The sequence below is a fragment of the Camelus dromedarius genome, chromosome 14 (genome assembly GCF_036321535.1).
Source record: "Camelus dromedarius isolate mCamDro1 chromosome 14, mCamDro1.pat, whole genome shotgun sequence".
In the NCBI taxonomy this organism is placed as follows: Eukaryota; Metazoa; Chordata; class Mammalia; order Artiodactyla; family Camelidae; genus Camelus; species Camelus dromedarius.
The window spans coordinates 25,347,027-25,370,422 of NC_087449.1; the positions used below are offsets into that span (position 1 = coordinate 25,347,027).

The following is a 23,396-nucleotide window of genomic DNA, read 5'->3' on the forward strand; positions in this document are numbered from 1 at the left end:
CCCCAAGTCTCCTTCCAACCCCAGTTTCTCTTTTTTTTTTTTTCCTTCTGTTTTTTAACACAAATCTCATCAGTGACTCAGTCTGGTAGAAGGAGGATTACATCATATACACTTGATAGCTTTTAAAGCATATCTCATAGAGTCCAGCACTGCCACACTGCTCAGTGTGAAAACAGGTAGGCAAGGTAGGTGCTCCTGTACTTTTGTAATGAGGACACTGAAACACACAAGCTCAGTTAACTAGTGTGAGGGTTCTAGGTGAGGTAGTGGCAGAGTCAGAATCCAAACTCAAGTCTCCTGATCCCAAAGCCTGTTGGTATGGCCTTTGGTATGGGTGATATGTATGTTCAATTTGATGCCATGGGCTTCCTGCTACTTCACTTAATACTCACCTTCATCACCCATATCCCATCCTCAACCACCTCAACCACTTCCCTCCTCCAAAATAATCCTCCAGCACCCAGTTCTCATTCCAACCTCTGTACAGTGATGAAGGCAGAGAAAAATTCAAAAAAGGCAGAGAGAAAGTGTCAACTTCAAAAACTCTGCCTCACCAGATTACAGTACTATTTTTCTCAGTCACTTCCTTATGTGTATATGTATGATATATGTGTGAAGAATTTTTTCAATGAAGAAAACTACACCTGGCAGGTTGGCTAAGGTCTGATTATATCCAGTGTTTGCTAGATGAGGGAGGAAATAGCCTCTCTTACATATGTTAATGGGGTGGAAAATTTGTAAAACATTCAAGAAAAATGATCTGATATATCTACACCACAGATTTACTTAAACAATTGCTCAAAGACATATACACAAGTGTGTTATAGTATTATTTGTACTGATATAGAAAATGATACATCATTCATTAAAAAAGGTAAATACAATATGATTCTATTTGTGTATATTAACTATTAAGACTATGTTTGCACAAATGCATATGACTAAGCATGAGACCTACAGGGAGGAGGGTAAATTGACAGTGGTTACCTCTGGAGGAGTAGTATTAGAGGTAAAAGAGGGAAGATAATTACTTTGACCTGTACAATTACAATTTTTTATGATTATATGTTACTTTAAAAATATGCAAGAAGTATAATCTATAAGTTAAGAAAGAGAAAAACAGCAATAAAAAGCCGTATCTTTATGGCAACTCAGTATGTTAGGTAATCAATAAGAATTAAGACCTATTTGCTAACCTAATACTTTTGAATCATAGCCAGAAACAGAAATAAGGATGGGCAATAAAATTTAGTCACAATGATTTTAAATTATAATATTTAAATACTGTGCAAAATTTTGAGCCTTCAGCTGAGAAATCATCCTACTCTTTTGCCATCATTTTTCCAGCCACAGCCCCTATGTCTAGGTCAATTCCACCTTTCTTGGCATTTAGAAGAGATGGATGGAGACAGAGACTCAAAAGAAAGGGCAGGAAATACCATGGACCATGTAAGGATCTCTCCTTTGTCCTTTGTGGATTCAAGGACACATTTTGTGCTACTTGAATTGGTTGTCAAAATTGCTAAATCCATCACTGAGCATACCATTTTATTTCATGCAATTGGTGTGGAATCTGAACTGAGAGGTAAATGGCTGTATTTTCTACAATAAGGTTACAGAGGCTCCTGGTACTTTAGTCAATGTTCTTCTATAACAAGAGCAAAATTTCACATCTAGACTCCTGATTGGATTTATACCATATATCAACTAGGTAATGTATGAAGCACACTGAGGACTTCACCCTTAGAGATTCTCATCTAGTAGGCTGGGGTGGACGGTTGTTATCTAGGCAAAACTGTCCCATGATTCTGATATACAGCCTTAGTTGAGAGAAACTTATATAGTTAAAGAGATTTATTTGGTAAAAATTTTGAGAAAGGATTTACAGCTTTTATGCTCCCCAGAATAGAGATCAGAAATACCTTAGGCCAAATTATATGCTGAAATTTGAGAAGCAAGAATTTAGATGCCAGAATCACAAAAGATTAAGTCTGAATGGTCCTCAAAGGTACTGACTCTTCTTCCAATTTACACTTAATTGATGATCAGAGAAATTAAGGGACTTATATAAGAAAACTAGTTACTTAAAAAATTTAATATTAGATACCATCTTTCTTTTTTAAAAAGCAGATTTTCAACAAATAATAATTAACAATATGTTTTTTTCATTCTGTAATCTTTACCTTTGAATTTCAAGTCAATTATCTAAAGTTAAGAAACAGTGGGGAAAAAAACTATATTAAGAAGAGATATCAGATCTAAATAAGGATTTTTATTTAGGATAATGACAAAAATAATTTCATGCCAAAACAGTTGAGGTAGGTCTTTAAAATGTGGAAGTACACTGAAGAAAATACATGGGCAAAAAGAGAGAAATGCACGTCTGTATTAAGAATCTATTTAAGTGGTTCAATGTGGCTGGATCATAGAAGGTGAAGCAATGGCAGAAGTTGGAAAGGTAAGTTAAAGATATCTTTTGAAAAACTTTGAATATTATGATAAAGAGTTTTGACTATCCCATAAGTCAGTGTCCTTTTGTGTTATATTTAAATTTCACTTAAAAACATACATAGATAAGCTAAATAGGTGCAGAAAAAGCAAAATACAATGCCAAATTGTGATTTAAAAGGTGAGGAGGAAGGGAAGGAAAAGAAATGAAGGAAGGCAGGAAGGAAGGAAAGAAGGAAAAAATAGAAGATCATAAAGATTTAAAAGGAAGAAATAAAACTCCCTATACACAGATGAAATGACTGTTTACCTCTAGAAAATGCTAAGGAACCAACAAAAACTACTAGAACTAACAAGTTAGTTTAGCATGGTTATAGGATACAAAGTCAACAGACAAATACACGAAAATCAATTGTATTTCTATATATACACTAGCAACAAACAAGAATAAATCTATAAAAATTCTACTTATAAGAGCATTGAAAAATATAAAATATAAGAGAATGCACAACTGAAAATGCAAAAGTTCTACACTGAAAATTATAAAATATTGCAGATAGATAATTAAATGGAGAGATAATACGTTCATAATTTGGAAAACTCAGTATTATTAAGATGTTGAGCCCTCCTAAATTCAACAATAGATTCAATACAATCGCAGTAAAAATCCCAGTAGGCTTTTGTTTAAAATAGAAATATACAAGTTGGTTCTAAGATTCATATGGAAATTCAAAGGACCAAGAATAGCCAAAAACAATTTTAATAAATAAGAACAAAATGAGGACTTAGCACAACCTGAATTAAAGACTTGCTATAAAAATACATTAATCAAGGCAATGTAGTAATGGCATAAATGATAAACAGATTAATAGAAGAGGACTGAGAGCCTGAAAACAGACACAGTTACACAGTCATTTGATTTCTGACAAAGGTGCAAAGGTGGGAAAGAAAAGTCTTTTCAACAAATGGTGCTGAAACAAATATTCACATGGAAAAAAATTAACCTCAACCTCTATCTTACATCACACACAAAAATTAATTCAAGATGGACCACAAAACTAAACATAAAAGCTAAAACTATAAAGTTTTTAGAAGAAAACATAGAACAATACTGTTGCAATCTGAAGGTAGGCAAAAGATTCTTAGCTAGGACAGTAACTATAAAAGAAAAAATGAATGAAGATTTTATCAAAACTAAGAACTTCTATACACAAAAAGATACCATTAAGAAAATTAACAGGCAAGCCACAGACTGAGACAAAAGATCCCTAAACTATATATCTGATAAAGAACTAGTATCTAGAATATATAAATAACTCCTACATTCAATTCAGTTATAAAAAGACAAGCAAAAAATGAGGAAAAGAATTGACACTCTATAAAAGAATGCACGTGAAAGGCTGCTAAAACATGAAAAATGCTTATGATCATTAGTTGTCAGGAAAATGTAAATTAAAGCCACAATGAGGAACCACTGCAAATCCACCAGAGCAGCTGAGAATGTGGAACAACCAGAATGCTCACACAGTGTCAGTGGGAATGTTCAATGGCCCAACCACCTGGGAAGAGTATCTGGCAGATTTTTTTAAGTTAAACACACAACTACTCTACGTCACAGTAACTTGCCATTTAAAAAAAAAGTAAAACATTTGTCTTCAAAAAGACCTGTCACACAAATGTTCACAGTAGCTTTATTACTATCGTCAAAACTCTAGGGAAGAAATCCAAATGTCCATCCACAGATAAATTGGTAAACAAACTGTGGTATAGTTATACAATGGGATATTATTCAGTAACAAAGAGGAACATGCAGCTTAGAGGAATCACAGACATGCTGAGTGAAAGGAGCTGGACGCATAAGAGTGCATACTGCTCGATTTCATTTACTTGCAGTTCTAAAGCAGGGAAAACTAATCAAAGGTTAAAAAAAAAAAAACAAAACACAAAACTAATGTAGTGGTTACTTCCCAGGATGGTGGTGGGAGATTCCAATGGGAAAAGACATAAGAAGAGTTTCTGGGGAGATGAAAATGATAGGTGTTTGGGTTATACAGGTATACACAGCTGTCAAAAATGTACAGATAAGATCTGTGCATTTCATGTTTTGTAAATTTTAACACATACATATACACACATGACTATAAAAATAATAATAATTTCTGAGTAGAGGTGGGCATATGGAGGTATAGGTGATACACAAACGGCTGGAAGAATACTGGTAATTGTTGAACTATGTGATGGCTGTACCGAAGAATTTCATCATGTTATTCTGCTCACTTTATAGCTGTTTTAAAAAATCTTCATAATAAAATTTTTTAGAAGGACGAAAGATATATATGGGTACAACTACCTAGTTAACATTTTCCTGATAGAACACATTTTGATTTCTAATGCTCAAACTTCATAGAATCTACATCTCTCTCATCATAGAATCTATAATTTTTTTCAGTAAATGTTGATAAAGGAAAAATTTACATCTATATCACCCAATACAAAGTAAAAGATTTTAAACAAAATGTTGTAAGGGAAAAGGTCAGAGCTATATTCCAAGTGCAGAATCACAGGGAGATATTTTGAACCTCACACTCCATACCAACAAGGAGGATGCACAGCTCAGATGCTGGCGGAGCTAACAGAAACCATGTTATTGCAGACAAAGCAACCTGGGTCAGCAGTTGTAGTATTTGGTGATTCTGAAGCAGTATTAGACACTTAACAACCTAATATGACTATGTGTTCTACATACAATATTTTTACTGTATTTTAGTTATATTTTAGGAAACTGTTTGGGAGTTTGGGGTTGACGTGTGATGCGTAATTTTCCTGACTTAATGAGAAGTTGGCACATGCTGACTGTTTTGGGTGGAACATTTGATTTTCATGTTGGATTACTGATCTTAGGCCTACTTCTTAAAAAAGACTATAATTAAAACACACATACACAATCCACATTTGTGATGCATTCAAGCAGGTGTTTGATACTGTTAGTAAGTTAACCTTGGAATAAGAATTTCTTTTTCTTCTTTTTTTTTTTTTTTTCATGGAGGTACTGGGGATTGAATCCGGACCTCATACATGCTAAGCATGCACTCTACCACTGGGCTATTACCTGAGCCCACCCTCACCATGGATTAAGAATTTCATTAACACTTTTCTTTCAGGCTTCGTGCCTTAAGATTGCATGGTGACTGTAAGGAATTTCTATCGTGGAAATAATGCAAAATACAGAAATAAAGTATATGTTGAGGCTAATATATGGAAACTGTTCTTCATAACCTCAGAGCATCTTTCCAGACTGCATTTCAGTGTGACTATGGGTATGGCTGGAAGGGAGTGGGGAAGAAACTAGAAAAAGGAGGGGACAGAGAGGTCTGGACAACTATCCCAGTATGTCACGTGAGGGTCTGAGAAAAAATTACAGAAAGGAGAGTCCCGAGGGACACTGATGAAATCCAGTTATTCCTCCCAAACAGCAAGTCTCTTCCCCTGTGTACATTCCTATGCCTATTGCTTATACACTTCCACAGTAACTGAGTTCCTTCAAGTATCTGCATTTTCACTTTCTCTTTCATGGCACTTTCTCCCTGTGATTTTAAGACAACGTGGCCACTGCAGAGATCCCACATAAAGCTTCTGTGGAGCAACAGTGAGGACAGCAATAATAATTAAATGACTGTCATTCCTCCAAAAGATCAGTAAGAATACAAATTTTTAGCCTAAATATTTCAGCAACATAAAGATAATGACGTGCGACCAAATAATTCAAAACATTTTCCCCTGACAAGCCAGAGACAGAAACAAAAATGGCAGAAATACAGCTCAAAGACTTCACTCCAGGAAACACAGAAAAGAATGAGGCCACCCAATATGAGAGAGGTTTTACATAATATCTCCTGTAGCCTGAAAATAAAACCTCAAGTCTAACAGCGCCGAAGGGGGAAGCTCTTAAATTATGAAGCTCAGAGACACTCTCAAATTGTGCAAGAACAACCACGAAGAAAAAAAGATTACTTTTCTCCTTTGGTTCTTGAGAGATAGGTATAATTTCACTGACTGCCTTCTTTTAATGAATTTCAAGTGGTATTAAATTTTAAGAAGATAAAATGAGTAACAAGGTATTGCATAGTGAGAAACTACCTCAGATATTTCAAACCAGCACTGGATTAACGGCATTAATCTAGATCTGTGGAAAATACAAAATGATGAGAAATTTACTTCTTACCTTCCAGAATCATTATCAGTCCAGAACTAAATAACTTAAGAACACCACCTTTTGACTCAGAAAAGCCAGTGTTTGCATACTGATTCTGCCCCCTCATGTTTCAGTTTCCTTATCCATAAACTGGGGATTAAAATAACACCTACTTTCACAGAATTGTTGTAAAAGAGAATGCATGTAAAGAATTTAGCACTGCCTAGCAAATAGTAAGCGTTCAATGTTAGCTCAGTTCCCAAAACAGCCCCCCTACCTCTCTCAATATGCACATCTTCTGTAATTCAGATTGGATATAACAGAACGAACTGCTCAGGGAAGATGATTCAGCAAAACACAGGCAGCTACTGGTTACAATACTGTAATGACCAGGGAGACTGCACTCTGAAGACAGGAAAAATATACACCCATCAAAGGTCCCATGACAGTTTTGTGTATGCGGCTGGCCACTCAGCCAGCATCACATTCTCCTGTTGACTTTCAGAGCTGTGAATCAGGCTGCAGACTATTTTAAGAGTCACAAAATGGGGTGACTTTAGCTTTGTATATGGGAAGGTCATACAAGGAAGGACCTGCTTACAGTACTTATTTCTGTCAGGTCTGGTCAACCCATTTCTTAACAGCTTTACTGAGATTTAATAGACATACAATAAATCATGTATTTACAATGTGAAATTTGATATGTTTTGACACCACTGCCACAATAAAAAAATTGGTCAATTTATTTTTGTGGTTTTAGCTATTATAAACCTATCTCTGTTAATATTGTAGGGAAAATAACTTTATTACGATTTTGAAATCCTTTCTCTTCTTTCTGTTCCCCAAATTAGTGTTTCTACAATGGGATATTTTATTCTGTGAGGTCTTAGGGCATAATTATTGCATTAAGAAGCATCCTTTATAAAATTACAACTATGTATGGTCACAATCTAAAATAGCCAATCTAAGATGATGGAAGCTTTTGATTATAAATTAGAAAGAATCTTATCTATGGATGCCGAAAAGCTAGTGATTTATTCACTAATGTAGTGTGCTTCTAAATCACATCTAAGTCTTCCAAAATATTTCAAAAGTAATTCACTGGCAACAAGCAGAGAGTGAAGGACCAGCCATCACCCTCTGGGACTGGTGTGGTGGGAAAACTCAGACAGAAGTTTTGTCATGAAGCAGCTACATGTGCTTCAGTCAGTCATTTCATTTTTCTGGTTTTAATTTTCTCCTCTTATAAAGTATTACTAGATAAAAAGATCTGAGTTTACCTGTACTTCTGTGTTTGCTTTATCCCTGGCAAACATGAGAAGAATTCATACTTTTTTATTTTTAATGGTTCTTAAATAAACCTATTCTACACATGCAAAAATAACAAGATTTTATTTAGATTATCCTGCAGGTAAATGTTACAAAGGGAAAGTACTTCCTCCTTCTCGAAGGGTGTGGGAGCCTGACCAGACACTATGTGCTAGCCCCTCCACTGTGTCCTTCCTGCGCCACCCATACTGTTCCTTCTGGCTGCTTCTGTTACCTGACAAACCACTCCAATTCCCCACGTGACACTGTCAGCTCTCTCTTCCCACACTTGTGCTGTAGAGAAGATTATAAATAAATCCTACATTCATATGACAGCACCATGCCCAGGCCTGTGTATTTTCTGGGACTAACTGCTTAGGGATAGCCAATACTCTAGTGCAAGTCTCATTCTAGTCTACATGGTAATTATATGCTAATGTCTTTTGAAATTAATGCAGAACTCCCACACCAGCACTGCAGTGAAGGGCAAAGAAGCTGAGATTTAATCACACTGTCTTCTAGGGGCTCAGTGTAAGACGTCTTTTATACATGAACTGGGCCATCCGCCGACAGAGCTCACTAAGTGCCCCTGTGCTGTAACAATGCAGTCCCGCAGCAACAAAACTGCTGGCTGATGTCCTGCCAGAAATCAGCCACCGACAGGGCTCCGGGAGACATGCAGAATTTCTCACTTCAAAGAAGCCACAGTGTATGTTTGGCCGTTCTCTTTCCTGCTTCCTCAAAATCAGCCTCATCCTTAGGGCCTAAAAGAAGTCAGGTCAATGAAAAGGAGGCTGTGAGCAAAGTAATAACATAATGGTAACAACAAGGCAATAATGAGAAATAATACAAGCAAGTGGAGTAGTAAGAATAATCGTGACGTGGATAACTTTACCTCCACTGAGGAGAGAAACCACAAAAATAAATGGAGTGTGGATGGATAAATAAATATACAAGATGTGCTCGAGCCCAGGAATTGAGCAAACATAATCTGCAAGCCCACTGTAAATGCCTCTTTCATGATGCAGTGTCTTTCTACAATCGAATACACTGCCAATATCCAAAGAGCAGCTGTTGTAATACTGGCTTCTAGCTTTCCTGGTACTTATTGCTAAATCAACGTCTTATTCTCAGTTCAAAAGCACCTTGGATTTGATATTATGCTATATACAAATTATCCACATATCACAAAGAAATGATTGAAGTGTCTTCCTTAGAAACCAGGAAAATGTTACCCACGTGAACTTTTTCCCCTCTCACCCCTGACCTAGAGCCGAAACCACATGAGAAGGTGGGTTATAACTGTGTAAGTGTCCATTCTGCACGTTCTTCTACCCTCTCAGCTTTTCAAGATGCTGCGTGGAGCTATGGACGGATAAGAAGATGGCTTCCCTCTGGGATGTATGTTCAGAGACAAATGCATTAATATAAACAAACTAAAAAGAACTGAAATACATAAATCTATGTGAAAATATTATTGTATAAATATTATCAGTTGAAATGTATTACGGTATTAGTATCTGCCAGACACTGTGGCAAAGCTTGTTAATTCTCCTAATACCCTCTGAAGTCGATGCTATACAATCACTAGACTGTAGGCTGGATGAGAAGAAGCACCATGGATTTTGTTCCCCACTGGAAACTCAGCACGTTGTTCCTATACTTCCTCCTACATGACAGATGCAGAGTGAAGTACTTGCTGAATGAATCAATAATTTCAGTTTGATAGAGGATGCAACTGAGGGTCAGACAAATGGATAACTAACCGAAGGTCTGTGATGCTAGAATCTATGTTTCAACATATTTTTATTTGTTATTTTTTTTTTAAACAAGAGACTCAGTGGAGAGTGGAGGGAGATTAACTTATTGCCATGGTTAATCTTCTTGCTCTTTTTTATCTCTGAATGAAGATAAAGTTACTGAATAGCAGCAAAAGGGCCAAATCCAGAACGTCTAAGGAAGGAATAGAAGGGGTCTGAAATGATAAGATGTTAATATTCTTTTTCAGCCAGCACAGCCCTTCAGCCTCTAGCCTAGACAAGAGATACTTGAAGTTTCTGTCTTCAAGGGAGGAAATGTGATCTAATTAACAGCCAGCTATGCACCACACACAATGTTAAGCCCCTTCTGAAATGCAACTAAAAACTGTAAGCCTTGGGATAAGCTAAAGCAGGTCTTCTGAGTCCAGGGCTTACTGCCCTGCACACAGTGTTGACTTTTCTGTGTGGCCTGTAAAACACTCTCATTACTCTGCAGACACAGCTCATCTGTTACCTCTAACTAACAGAATGTTAGAAAGAGAAAGAAAATACCAGTGCTTCTGTCGGTCTGGATCCCATAGGCCATTCCATCCTGAGTCTTACTAAGAGAGAACAGAACTAGAACCTTTATAGTCCAAATTATAGCTTTGGGGACATTTCCACGTACCACACAAGACAGGAAATCTGCGTCTAGGTATGTATAACACAACACAGTGACAATATACATGATTCCCTAAGGCCTAGGAGCATCATAAATCAGGGTTCTAGTGGATCTAAACAAATAAGGTTTGGCTGAAGTGCCTTGGGGAATACAGTATATTTCAATGGCTGGAGCATGGATCTGGGAGTCTGGCAAGTCTGGGTTCTTAATGAAACTCAGTAACTTAGTTCTGTGAGTTACTTATGCAGTTTTCTCACCCACAAAATGGGGATAATATTATTGCTTACTATATAGGGCTCGTAAGCATACTGAATAATGTGTGAGCACTAGGTACAATGTGAAGGATAACTCAGTAAATCAGCTTTTACTTTCATCATCATTATCACCACCATCACTTCGGTCTCATTTCTGAAGAAATCTCTAAACACAAGCCAGGGAAAATACACTTGGAACAATGAACTATATTGGTAAATACACATTGTCACCTTTGATTTTTATTTATTTAATGATCATGCTAGTCAGTGCTACTACCCGATGTGGATCTCTTTCATGATGCTGTATTTAAAAAAAGAACAAGAAAAGAAAATTAACTCCAGAAGTGACTTCTTTGTGGAAACAGGTTTTAGATGGGGAGAAACCACTGGGGCTTGGAAGACAGAGGGTGATACTAATGGGCTCACGGTTGTGTCTGACCAGCTTTAGCTGTGATATTATTAGGCAAGTCACATTATGGATGACTATGAATTCTATTCTGAGTCAGAGTCTGAAGAGGAAATTGTAAAGCAGTCTGATGCTCAGTGCTTCTGTGATTGAGCTCCCCTAAATGTCCAAGTGTTGGGAGTATTTTATCCAAGAGGCCTTAGAGCACACTGGTTAACAAAGAGCTAAGAAGTCAAACTGCCTGACATTGAATCCCAGCACCTCAGTTACTTTGTGACCTCAGCAGTAAAGCTGTGTCTGGTACCAAGCACATAGCAGCTGCTGTTGCTGTTGATCTTTTTATTATTTTCATTTTTGTTATGCAACAATTGTTTTACATCTCTTTTCTTCCTCTAGACTGGGAACTGTCTGAATGAAGGAACTGGATGTATTCATCCCTTTTTCTATGTCCAGTCCTAAGGGACACTCAGAAAGCGTTGGCTGAATGAATGAATGAACGAAAAAGCAAATAAATACCAAACTAAGATCAACTCAAAGCAGAAACCCTGACTTTAAGTTTAGGAAAATAAGAATAAGCCTTTCAGACTACTGATGACATCGCCTAGAGTACTAGCAGAGGATCACTCATCTCCTTACCTCCTCCTAACTCTCTCCTGTTCTGAAATAAGGAACCTATGTGGCTCTAACCCACATCACCAACTTCACAGATATTAACCAATCCCTGGCAACCAGTTCACAAAGTTCTGTTGGCTCTAACACCTTCCCAAAAAACCAAACGACGACAACAACAACAAAAAGTCATATGATTAATTCAAAAGCTAAAAAGAATTTTGATAAATACTAATAATATTAGATTAATATACAGATTAGTTCTGAATCTTTTGGAATTTATATTAAAAACAAACCTATTCTTTTAATATGTTTCCATGAGATTTTGCTTAAGGGCCATTAAATTATTTTGTGAGATTAGTTTTTACTTATGCAGCCAACAGCACTTACACGCAATAATACGATTTTTGTTCGTTCTTGGGAAAATGATCTTAAATAGTTGAAGAAAATAGAATTTGTAACATTCTTTCCCTTCACTTCATTTTCTTATACGCTATACCCTTACACCCCTTCACCTCACCAGGAAAGCAATTAAGAATATATGCCCCTCACCTCCAAAAGTTCATCTCCAATACGCATTCGTCCATCTGTGGCAGCAGGTCCTTCTGGGTTAATTCCCACCACAAATATGCTCATGCGTGACCTGTCCTTATTACCGGCAAGGCTGAGTCCAAGTCCATTCTTATCCTTTTCAAGTTCAATAATGTGCAATTCTCCAGGCAGGTCTGCATATCTTTGCTTGATTTTTTCTATTTAAAAAGAAAGGTAAGAAAATTTTAAATAGAGTACCTGAATCTATATTACAAGGGTACTGGCATTTCCCCATCTTACTTTACCTCTATGGATTCATTTCTTCATCTTTAAAATGAGCATAACACCCACTTCATGGATGTTGAGAACATTAAAATACACGCTAAAGGACTTAATGGCTCATGGCATATAGGTATTTTATTATTCTTTTATTTGATCTTCTGTCTCACCTTGCAACCTCCACTTTATGGTCTAAACTACCTTCTTTAGGATTTGATTGGTTATGTCAGATGGTTATGTTTCACTTGTGTTGATTCTGTGCAACAAAACCACACTGGCAGATCAGTGTGGGCATCGATACTGCTTTACACATGCCTTGTACCCCACACACCACCAGCCCAGGCCAGGTGTGCTGCCAGGGCTCAAAGGCTTGCTGCCTACTCCACAGTGAGATGCAATCATCTCATCAGCTGAATAAGCAAGCAGTAGCTTGTGACTATTCTGGAACTCTCTGTGCTCAGCCCAACACTTGACTTAAGTTCATTGTCCTTAGAGGGAACCCTTGCAAATTGAAAGCTTAATTCAGATAATTACTGTTAAGGGGGAGGGGAAAGAAGGCAGCCTAGCTCATTGCATCACTTTACCAGACTTAACAAACATCTCCTTATAAGAGAGTAGATAAATTTAAACCTATAAGCTATTTTATACATTAAAAGAATTAATCACAAATGACTGCTTATTTTAGAAAGAAGTTAAATCTGCCTGCTTTGCAAGGATTTTGAGGAGAATCTTAAAGAACTTTCACTGATGTTTATTATTAATAATAAAGAACATATTTAGCAAAATATAGTAAAATAAAATACTTGTAATGTAACAAAACTGTCTTCTATATAGAAATAAAATTATTCTTATTAACACTGATGTAAATAAACTCACAGTGTTTTTATTGGTCAACTACCAAGAACAAGGCACTATATGGGTACTTTAATTAGATACATACAAAACACATTAACCCTCAAGATGCTTCTACAGCAAAACAGGGCAAGCAAACAAATACAACAAATATTAAACAAATACAATTATGTAAATAGAAATTCCAGCCACCACAAGTGCCACTCAATAAATATTTATTAGTGAATTAGGTCAGTGAATAAACATTAAATTAACTGCAATATCAATAATTGCTTTTAGAGTACTAAAAATTGATATGGCTAGAAAAGATTTTGTGGAAGAAGCAGAATTTGAGAAGGTTTTTAATTTTAATTTTTTTAATTGAAGTGTAGTTGACATACAATATATCAGTTTCAGGTGTACAACATATGTTCACCATTTATGTATATTACAAATTGATCATCACAATGTCTGGTAACTGCCTGTCACCATACAAAGTTATTATATTATTGACCATATTCCCTATGCTGTACATCACATCCCTGACCTGTTCAACCTTCAGAGAAAAAAAGAGGTAACCTTCATGGCCATGAACTATGTATTCATTGGCTTAGACAGGTAAATGATTAACGACAAGAGGGATCCTCCTTCGGTAAAATATGGCTCTATCACAGTTGATGAACAACTCAATGGTGCTACAAATGATGAATCTTCATCGACACATTCTTGTACCAGGATAGAAAGCAAGGGCTGAAGGGTCAGAATCTGATTGAAGTCCTAGCTGAGGCACTTAATGCCACTGGCTCCTTGGACCAATTACTGGACCTCTACCAATAGCAGATCTCTTACTTGTAAAATAGGGTTGTTACCTTAAAATGGATGTTGACTAAAAATTCCTGGATATAGGGTCCAAATAATGTTATGGAAACATACAACCATGATTTTCATCACTTAGTTATGTTGAGGTTTTAAGTTAGCCTTAAGTCGGTGACAAATCTACTCTTTTCTTCTTTAACTGTGTCTACCTTGAGGAAAACTGAGGCTCGTGAAAGGAGGCAATGGTTCCCCATGACGGCATGAAGGAATCAGGAAGACAGTTCTCCAATGGGAATCACTAGAGGAAGGGGCTAGCATCATTCTTCCCCAGATTCTCTTCTGTGAGTTACTCACAGTGAGGTGTCCCAGGGGCAACTTCTTGAGGTGCAAAGGAATAACAGCACTGGTCCAAGTGACTGTCCCATGGTACTCAGGCCATTGTGGTGGCTTTAAAACTGTGTGCTAGTCGAGTGTGGAATTAAAACCTTTTCTGTAGTTTCAGTTTGGGAAGATAAAGTTTTGGAGGGGATGGTGGTCATGTTGCACAACAATGTGAATGTACTTGATGTCACTGAACTGTATCTCTAAGAGTAGTTAAAATGGTAAATTTGTTATGTCTATTTTAGCACAATTAAAAAAAAATTATCTATAGGCTTAAAAGACCCTTCAAAAAATTGGTTTGCTTATCAATATTCCACCAAGGTACTAAGTTATAGATTTTGTTATCCTTGAATTTTTAAAACAAGCAGCCCTATTTTTCTAGCCAGTGTTTTGTTATGATACTAGTAAATTCCCATTTGCTCAATTAACAAATATTGATTGAATCCAAATTATGTCAGGTCACACTATGGAATTTGTTTTCAAGGACCTTAAGATCCATCATTGAAGACAAGCTTACATACAATTAATTCTAATTCACAGATAAAAACTATGAGAAAAACACCAGCAGCTGAAGTCACCCATCCATTTTACTGTGTCACCAGGAAAACCAATTAATGCCTGCAAACTACATGAATATTATAGATATTCTAGCCAACTCTCATTCTATTGGTTAGATACACCTTCTACTGCATAATGCCCAAACTTTGTTTTAGTTGACATTTCCAATAATCCTGCATCCTACTTCCTCCAACTTAATTTGCCTAAACATTAACACATGGGTTATTCAGTTTTCCTTGACTTTTTCTATTATCCCTTTTTTTTTTCAATGGGAGAAAGGTGTAAGCTCAACAGAATAAAGTTCAGCAAAAAAGCAAACCCTGGAACAATAAAGAGCTGAGCATACTTGAATGGTTATGAAGTTTTATTAATAATTCATTGAGGACCTAAGTTGCAGAAACTATGTTAAAATCATTCAATAAATTTTCTCCATTCATGATAAAAATCACCCTATCATGTAGGAATTATTATCTCTGCATTCTAGATGTGGGAAATAAGACTCTGATGTTGAATAACTCGCCAAAGGTCACACAGCTGGAAACTGATATAAAAAGGATGCAAACCCAGCTTTGTCTTTCTGTCTTCACAGTATTATCTGAAAGTATCTTTTTAGATTTCTTCTTTCTGTTGTCCTATCATAGAATATAAACTCCGTGATGTTCCTTGTACATCCAGTTTATGGCTGTCTTCTGCACTTAAAACAGTGCCTGGAGTATATTAGGTGCTTAGTATATGTATATAATACATGCCTGCTGAAAGCATAAAGCATTTCTAAGGTCTTCAACTGCCATGCTTACAGTTCTGCCAGTGCCCCAAACAATGCTACATAAAGGCGATCTGAGACCTAAAAGCATTGGATGCATGCGATTTGTTTCAAAGACAATGCCTTCTTTCAGTTAAAGAAGGCAGAAGAATGGTTTCTTCTTTGGATTTGTATTCAAAAGTAACAAAATCCACTAAGACCACCAGAAAAACAAAGTACTATGTGTACATTATCTTTTAAAAATCAACTCTATTAAACTGAAGAAACTGGAACTTGAAAAGCAAAAAGGTTGACAGTTTATCTTTTTTTTTTTTTTTGGTGCATCATAAAACAAGAAGAGCAGTAAGACAATAAAAATGCCAAATGCTCTGTAACACATTGCTTTTTAATTTTCAGTTAAATTTGTATTAGGATTTTCAGGCCTCAGAATTTGGGTTATCCTACAACGTTTATTTAAACCCACAACTACAATTAAATGATGGCAGTTCCAGCTCTTCAGATAAATTAAATGCTATGTTTTCACTATATCTTAAAGCCAGAGACTTTCAATTCAGGCAAAACAAACTAAGATACTGTGTGAAAGTACCTCCTCTAATAGCATGTCCCCCTCCAATTTATAAATAAAAAAATAAGGCTGAAGAAATGAATGTTATAATGCTAATTTATAGGGACAAACTAAAGTCTTCAAGTTTGTAGTTCAATTCTTTCTCAACCAAATCATGTTAACTTTCTCCAATAACATCTTAAAGAACAAGAATGACTCCCAATTTTTCCCTCAGTTAAAGAGGCTATCTTCAGAATCCTCGTAGCATCGTAATACCCCCTTACACTAAAAAAACATTTCATGGTTCACCATGTCATCAGACCCTTCCCATACAACTACAGACACCTCCCTCTGCAGGTGAGTGGGCTGATACTTAGAGTGGTAAGGTGATCTCACCAGTGTTTGGGCCAGGTCTGCTGAATCTAAGAGCAGTGCACTCTACCACATCACAGCTGTCTCTTAGACTGGGAGAATTTTCAACAGAGGCTCCCTGAAGGGAACGCAAGCAATGGTTCCCAGGCTTAGTCTCCTTAGATTACGTGCCGGACTGGCTATCTAAAAACCAGCCTTGCAGCCTCTACAGCAGAATCATGACTGGGCTCCACCAGCCAAGACTCTGAGCCAGTGAGTCTGAGGTAAAGTTTGTAACAAAGAACAAAGTTCTCAGATGATTCTCAAGGTCTATAAATAACTGACTAATCTCCCATGCAACGCAAAAATTTTTTTCCACAGCAGTCATGACAGTTAACCATAAAGTTCACAGATAACCAAATTTAAGGCAGCCTTTAAATATGCCCTTCATAAAACTAATCTAATATGGAGATGATCTCTGGCTCCACAATAATGTCTCAGGAATAAATAATAGCGCTGTTTTGACTATACAATAGATTACTTTCAAATCTCAATCTTTCTCCATCTCCCGCCCTCCCAGGCTGCCTCCCTCCCTCATTTCCTGTAATTTCCATTACCAATTGCTTCTACTAGGTAGGTATAATAAAAGGTGAACTAGAATTTCAAAAGGGGAGATGGAAAATGAAGTTAGTGTGTGTGTGTGTGGGGGAAGCAGAACTCAATTCTCATCTTTGAAAAATCAAGACACCACAAGCCAGTTTGCTAACTCAGAATTTGAGAAATCACAGCTGAGCTCTCTTTCTGTGTCTGGCTGAGTCAGCACAAACTATACTACAGCATCAGACTCCTAGCTCAACCTCGGGGAAGCCCCATGCTGCCTGCCAGCATTTGCTTTAAGGGCAGCTGGGAGTCGTTTCCACAGCAACCAGTGGGTGGGGAAAGAGATGTGTGTGGTGGGGGTACAGAGAGAATGGTTTTCTTAAAACTTATTGCAATTTCACTAAAAAAAAACATTGTACAGGTGGGGTAAAAGGAATTTTTACTTCAAGCCAATGAGATTCTCCTCTAAAATTAAGGGAAAAAAATCCAGGAAAATTAAGAAAAAAAAATTCTTTGTTTTCTATACACACATACATACAGAGAAATCACGTAAGTACTAGCTTTTAGCAACATCCTTGTTACTGGTATTTCCTAGAAATACCTGTAATAAACAGCCAATCTTTATACTGATTTTCATTGACTTTCACACTGTGTTAGTCGAGTGGCAGTAGTTCCTATCTCAAACAACCTAGACACCTTCCATCTCTAAATACAAATCAGAAATTAGGAGATGAGCAACCCATTTATTTGGCGCCAGGCTTTACTCAAGCAGCCCTGAATGAACATCAGACTAGAATACTCAGAGAAGGAGAACAGTCTTTTGACTCAGCTGAATAGTCATACTCGCTTTAAATATGGATTTTCCAGCCCCATGACAATGTTATCTGGAGAAAGGAACTCCAAGTTGCTCATAATTCTGTATCAAAGCATCAATCAGTACCTTTTCCCTGTCCACGAAAGCCAATAAGATTTTGCTAGTACAGTCTCAGTGTTTTTCTATCATCATAGGACATTAGGTGTTGCTAAGTAACAGAGCCTCTCTCCCAGGAAAGAAGCTTAATTCAAGTCACTGCCCAGTATTCTAATAGAAAATGTTCAACACACCGGAAAAATGACCCAATATAATTTCAGAAGCATTTAGTTACTCGGTCTGTTTCCAAACAACAAAATTAATTTAATACAGAGAAAATATTTAAATGTATTTCTTATACAATAATTACAACAATCCCACTTTTAAATAATCAGGTTATGAGAAACATCTCCAATCTAATTTTCTTATGCAGTAATCAACTTTCAATTCTCTTTGAGTTAGTACATGCAGATTTGAGAAGTAAAAACATATGAAAAAACTCATAATCAATCAGAAGAAATAGCATGTGAACTCTAGTAGTAAGGAGCAAATCTCAAGTGAAATTCCAGACCAAATCAAGAAAATAATGAAAATATGTTAGTGTAAAGAAATCATAATCTGACATGACAAACTTAAGTATTTCCTTAAGAGACCATAGTGTGAGAAAAAGAAAATCCTCAACTAATAGTCAAAGTCTCAAATTTTCCCATGAGATGAAACAAAATTCAAATGAATCAATATGCAATGAGCAAATTTTAAAGACAAGGCACTGTATTAATATCAATTAAATTTCCCCTGTTAGACACTATGTTGATCCCTTTGCGTATTTGCTATTATGAAATACAGTCCACAGGATGTCCATTTTCAGGGAGTTGGATAAACAAATTGTGGCATATTCATACAGAAGAGCTTTATTCAATGATGAAAACAAACAACTACTGATACAGGCAACTTGTATGAATATTAGAAACATACTGTTGAGTGAAAGAAACCAAGACAGAGAAGTATATACACCACATGATTCCACTTGCACTGAGTTCAAAACAGGCAATGCTAATCTATGGTTTTAGAAGTCAAGACAGTGTTGACTTCGTGGAAGAGTGAAGAAATAGTGACTCAAGGTGGGCACAAAATGACTCTGGGTGGCAGGAATGTTCTGTTTGGTGGGTGAAATTTCAAATTGTGGTACAGTTTTCTGTTTCAATAAATTTATATTTTAAAAAGAGGCTTAAAACAATGTAATGTGAGGACCTTGTTTGAATTCTGATTTGAACAAACCAACTACATTTTGAGATAATAAAGAAATTTGATTATAGATTATATACTAGATAAAATCAAAGAATTATTTCTTATACTGTGTATATATGTATGGTATATATACACAATTATATATTGTATAATACACATTATGCAGTTATAATTGTATTTTTAGAGATACATATGTATGAAAGAAATTACATGATGTCTGGGAATGTTTTTAAACTATTTCAGTAAAGAAAATAAACATAAAGGACAGGTAAAGCAAATACTATAGTGAAGTCCCATTAATTACTGAATCTGGGAGAACAATATGTGGGAATTTACTGTCCTCTTTATGTTTGCAAATGTTTGAAAATTTTCACAACTAAAAGAAAAACAAAACCCTCTTAACAATCCTATAAAATATAATCATCCCATCTTACAGATGATAAAACTGAGGATCATGCAGGTTATGGAACTTGCCCAAACTTGCATTTGGTAATTGGTAGACCTATAGGTCCAAAACGGGTCTGCCTCACTCCAAATCCCATATGCGTAGCCTGCATCACACAAGCAAGGCTGAGAAGCATGTCATGTCCACATCTGCTAGGGTGGCAGAAGGGAAGTCTAAAACCTGCCTCAGCCCTTTTGGAATCCAAGATTTATACGGGGAGAGGTGGAACACACGGCAATCCTCAGAGCCCAGACTCTGGAAGTTTAATTTGGCAGCAGTACATGTAGGATGACTTAAAGAGGAGAGATGAGCAAACAGGAAGACCAAGAGGAAGACTATAAAAATAGAATGGTGGAGAAAAAAAATCAGAGGCAAAGCTAGCATGTGGACAAAGGAAATCATCTGACAGATCAATAAGGCTTGAGAACTGTCTGGATGTCTGAGGTAAAGGAAGGGGCATAAAGAAACAGGTCTGATCCTCAGAGACAAGGAGTGAAGCACAAGGGGTGACAATTTAGTTGGAATGGGCTGGTTTGTGGTATCAACAACAGAGAGCAGTGAATTTGGCCTGGAGCCCAAGAATGAAAGGCAAGAACAGCCTGGAACTGCTGCCGGATAAGGCAGAGATGGATGGAACACTTCAAACACTTTTTGAGGATGAATTAGCACTCAACTCCAGGGAGGACGGCTCAGAGGAGAGGAACGGGGAACCTGACCATTGAGGAGGCCCTTACTATGCAACCCAAGAGTGACAGGAAATGAATGTAAACTGGGTTAAGGTGACAACTGGAATGGAAAAGGGAACTTAAGGAATCAGAGACAGGAGTAATAGCTGACCTCACTCTATTTAGTCATTAAAAAAAAATACTGAATGCCTGCTCTTGGCCAGGTATTATGCTACATGCTCAGGATGTAAGGGTGAATTAAAAGAGAAAGGAATAAAGGTTGAATTAGGTACTATCGAAAGCATAAGAAATTCCAAATATGATCAGGCTCTTTCAGTCACTTAACAGCAGACAAAGAAAGATTTGACTTCTGTAATCAGTATCTAAACTCTTAAGAATCACATTTAGTTTGGACAGGGAAAGAAACCAGTCCAGAGCATTCATGATCAAGACACTAAGGGTCTGCCAAGTTTACCTGATCCCTCAGTGACATACTTTGCAAGCAAACTTCCCTCTGCATACCTGCTTAGGAAATCACCTGGCTGTGCTGGCCCAGGGCCATGTACATACATTTTAGTTGTAATAACCATCAGAGCAAGATTCCAGGAAGACTTCTAGCTGAGATGTGACAGCATTTTGTGTAGGTGTCTTCACTTGCTTATTGCTTATGTCCTCCACTATCTTGAGGGAAGAAACATACCTCTGTTTTGTTTAGAGTCCCTAGTCCAGCATCAATATACGACTTAACTTACAGAAACAAAAACTTACAAATTCTTCATTATCTGATTGGTCAAGAAACAGGTTATTTAGGTTAATTATATTTTCTAATTAATGGAGACTATTATTTTCCCCAAGAATTAAATTATAATAAAGGACTCCTAGATTAAGTTAAGAACATCTTTTCTGGGTAATTCACATGTTTCAATACCATTAGGAACACTAGCATTCAGATGTCAAGCCAGAGTCAGTCAGAAAAAAAGGACACAAGCTTTTAAGTCAGAAAGATTTTCACTAAAAGGTACATGGTAAAGTCAGAAATTCTGTTCAAATTCCACGGATGACAGATTGTATCTGTTGACCTCCTGCAAGTTACTCAACTTCACATTTCCATCTTTAAAAGAACAATAATCTTTCTTGTCCTACGAATTCAAGAAGACAGAATTAAAGAATATAAAGTGGTTAGCTCAATGCTCAATGTAGTAGGCATTATGTACTTGAGGTTTGTCTCCTAACCAGCTAAAACTTTCCTTCCTTATTGCTCACTGTTAGAAAGCTCCTTAAAGTACCACATATACCAGTTTTAATGACACAGCATTGCTTTCTAAAATTATCATTGTCTTCATTTTAAAAATAGGGAAATACATTGAGAGTTTCAGTAACAGGCATAAGGTTGCAAAGTGCACTGTATATTTTAATATTTAATTTTTAAATAACGGCAAGATGGTATCCCATGACAGTTTTAAAGGTTTTATGAGAAAGAACACTAATTCTATACAGTTTGTCATGATATGATCTATACATAATTAATTCTATTCATGTAATGTTGAACAGTAGCAAAATTTTATTTAACAATTTCATCCCATAGCACGTCAGATGCTATGATGTTTTAAACAGAGCTTAGGCAAAGAAACCAGTCACTTGAAAGATCTCATTTACTTCTGCAACAGGGTGAGAGCATATTCACAAATGTTTCCAAGTCCACAAGGAGAGGCACCCTGGTGCAGCAGAGAGAAACAACAGACCTGGGTTAAGAACCTGGACTCTACTTTCTAACCATGAAATCCTTGAGCAAATCACTTCAGTTTGGTCCTGTGTTAAGTGAAAATAGTCTTGCCTGTCTTAATCGTCTTACATGATCTTCAAAATGATCAAATAAAGATTACTTGATCTAAAAAGCTAAAAAGCTGTTCATACTCAGAATATATAAAGAACTCCTACAACCCAGCAAGAAATTAAACAATTGAAAAATGGAAAAGGACTTGAATAGGCTTTTCTCCAAAGTTGATATACAACAAGTGGCCAACAAGCTTATGAAAAGATTTTCAATGTCACACATCAGAGAAATGACACCTTAACCTATGGAGAAATACCACTTCACACCTGCGAGGATGGTTACCGTCAAAAACCACAAATGAGAAGTGTCAGCGGGGATGTGACGAAGTTGGAAGCCTCATTCGCTATTGGTGGGAATGTAAAATGGAGCAGCAGTTATGGGAAACAGTAGGGAGGTTCCTCAAAAAAATTAAAAATAAAACTGCCATATGATCCAGAAATCACACGTCTGGGTATTTATCCAGAAGGATTTAAACTAGAGTCTTGAAGAAACATTTGTACACCTGTGTTCATAGAAGCACTGTTCACAATAGTTTTTTTTTGTTACCACAATAAAATAAATAAAATAAAATGTTTTTTAAAAAATGTTAACCCTTGAAAATTTATTCAAGGTTATGTTGTGGTCTAGATCTGCATTTGCCAAAATGCCACCTGAGAGGAAGGAGACCACGTAAATATTCTGTAGCAAACCTGCTGATGAAAGGAAGCATGTACTCCACACATCCTTGAATAAGCCAACAGAAAAGATTAAGTTCTAAAAAACTAGTAGTAGCTGAGATGATCATAATAAAAAAATACAGAAAAGGTATCAGACACTGTCAAAATAAACTGACAACATTCATCATTCATCTCCTTCCCACAGAAGAACTGATCCTTGTTTCCTCACTGGTGTTGGTATTTTTGCACCATTTAATACTCCACCTCTAGGGCTTTAATATCTTCTTGGCTCTTTTTCAGGCATTGTATTCTGTCTGTTCTCATCTGTGTTTCTTCTTTAGACTGATTACACTCTGAAAGCAGCTGACAGTCAGAACCTGGACAGGATCTCACATCAGTAAACGAG

At 36.6% G+C, this 23,396-nt stretch overlaps 1 protein-coding gene across 4 annotated transcripts in view; it reads right to left on the reverse strand.

Moving 5' to 3' along the window:
• Nucleotides 1-23,396, reverse strand: part of PATJ (PATJ crumbs cell polarity complex component) — a 291,022-nt gene that overhangs the window by 118,487 nt on the left and 149,139 nt on the right. For all 4 annotated transcript variants that reach the window (XM_064493517.1, XM_031465257.2, XM_064493518.1 and 1 more), the window contains one exon: nucleotides 12,191-12,387. In XM_064493517.1, coding sequence (XP_064349587.1) covers nucleotides 12,191-12,387 — 197 coding nt within the window. The remainder of the gene's footprint in view (nucleotides 1-12,190; nucleotides 12,388-23,396) is intronic.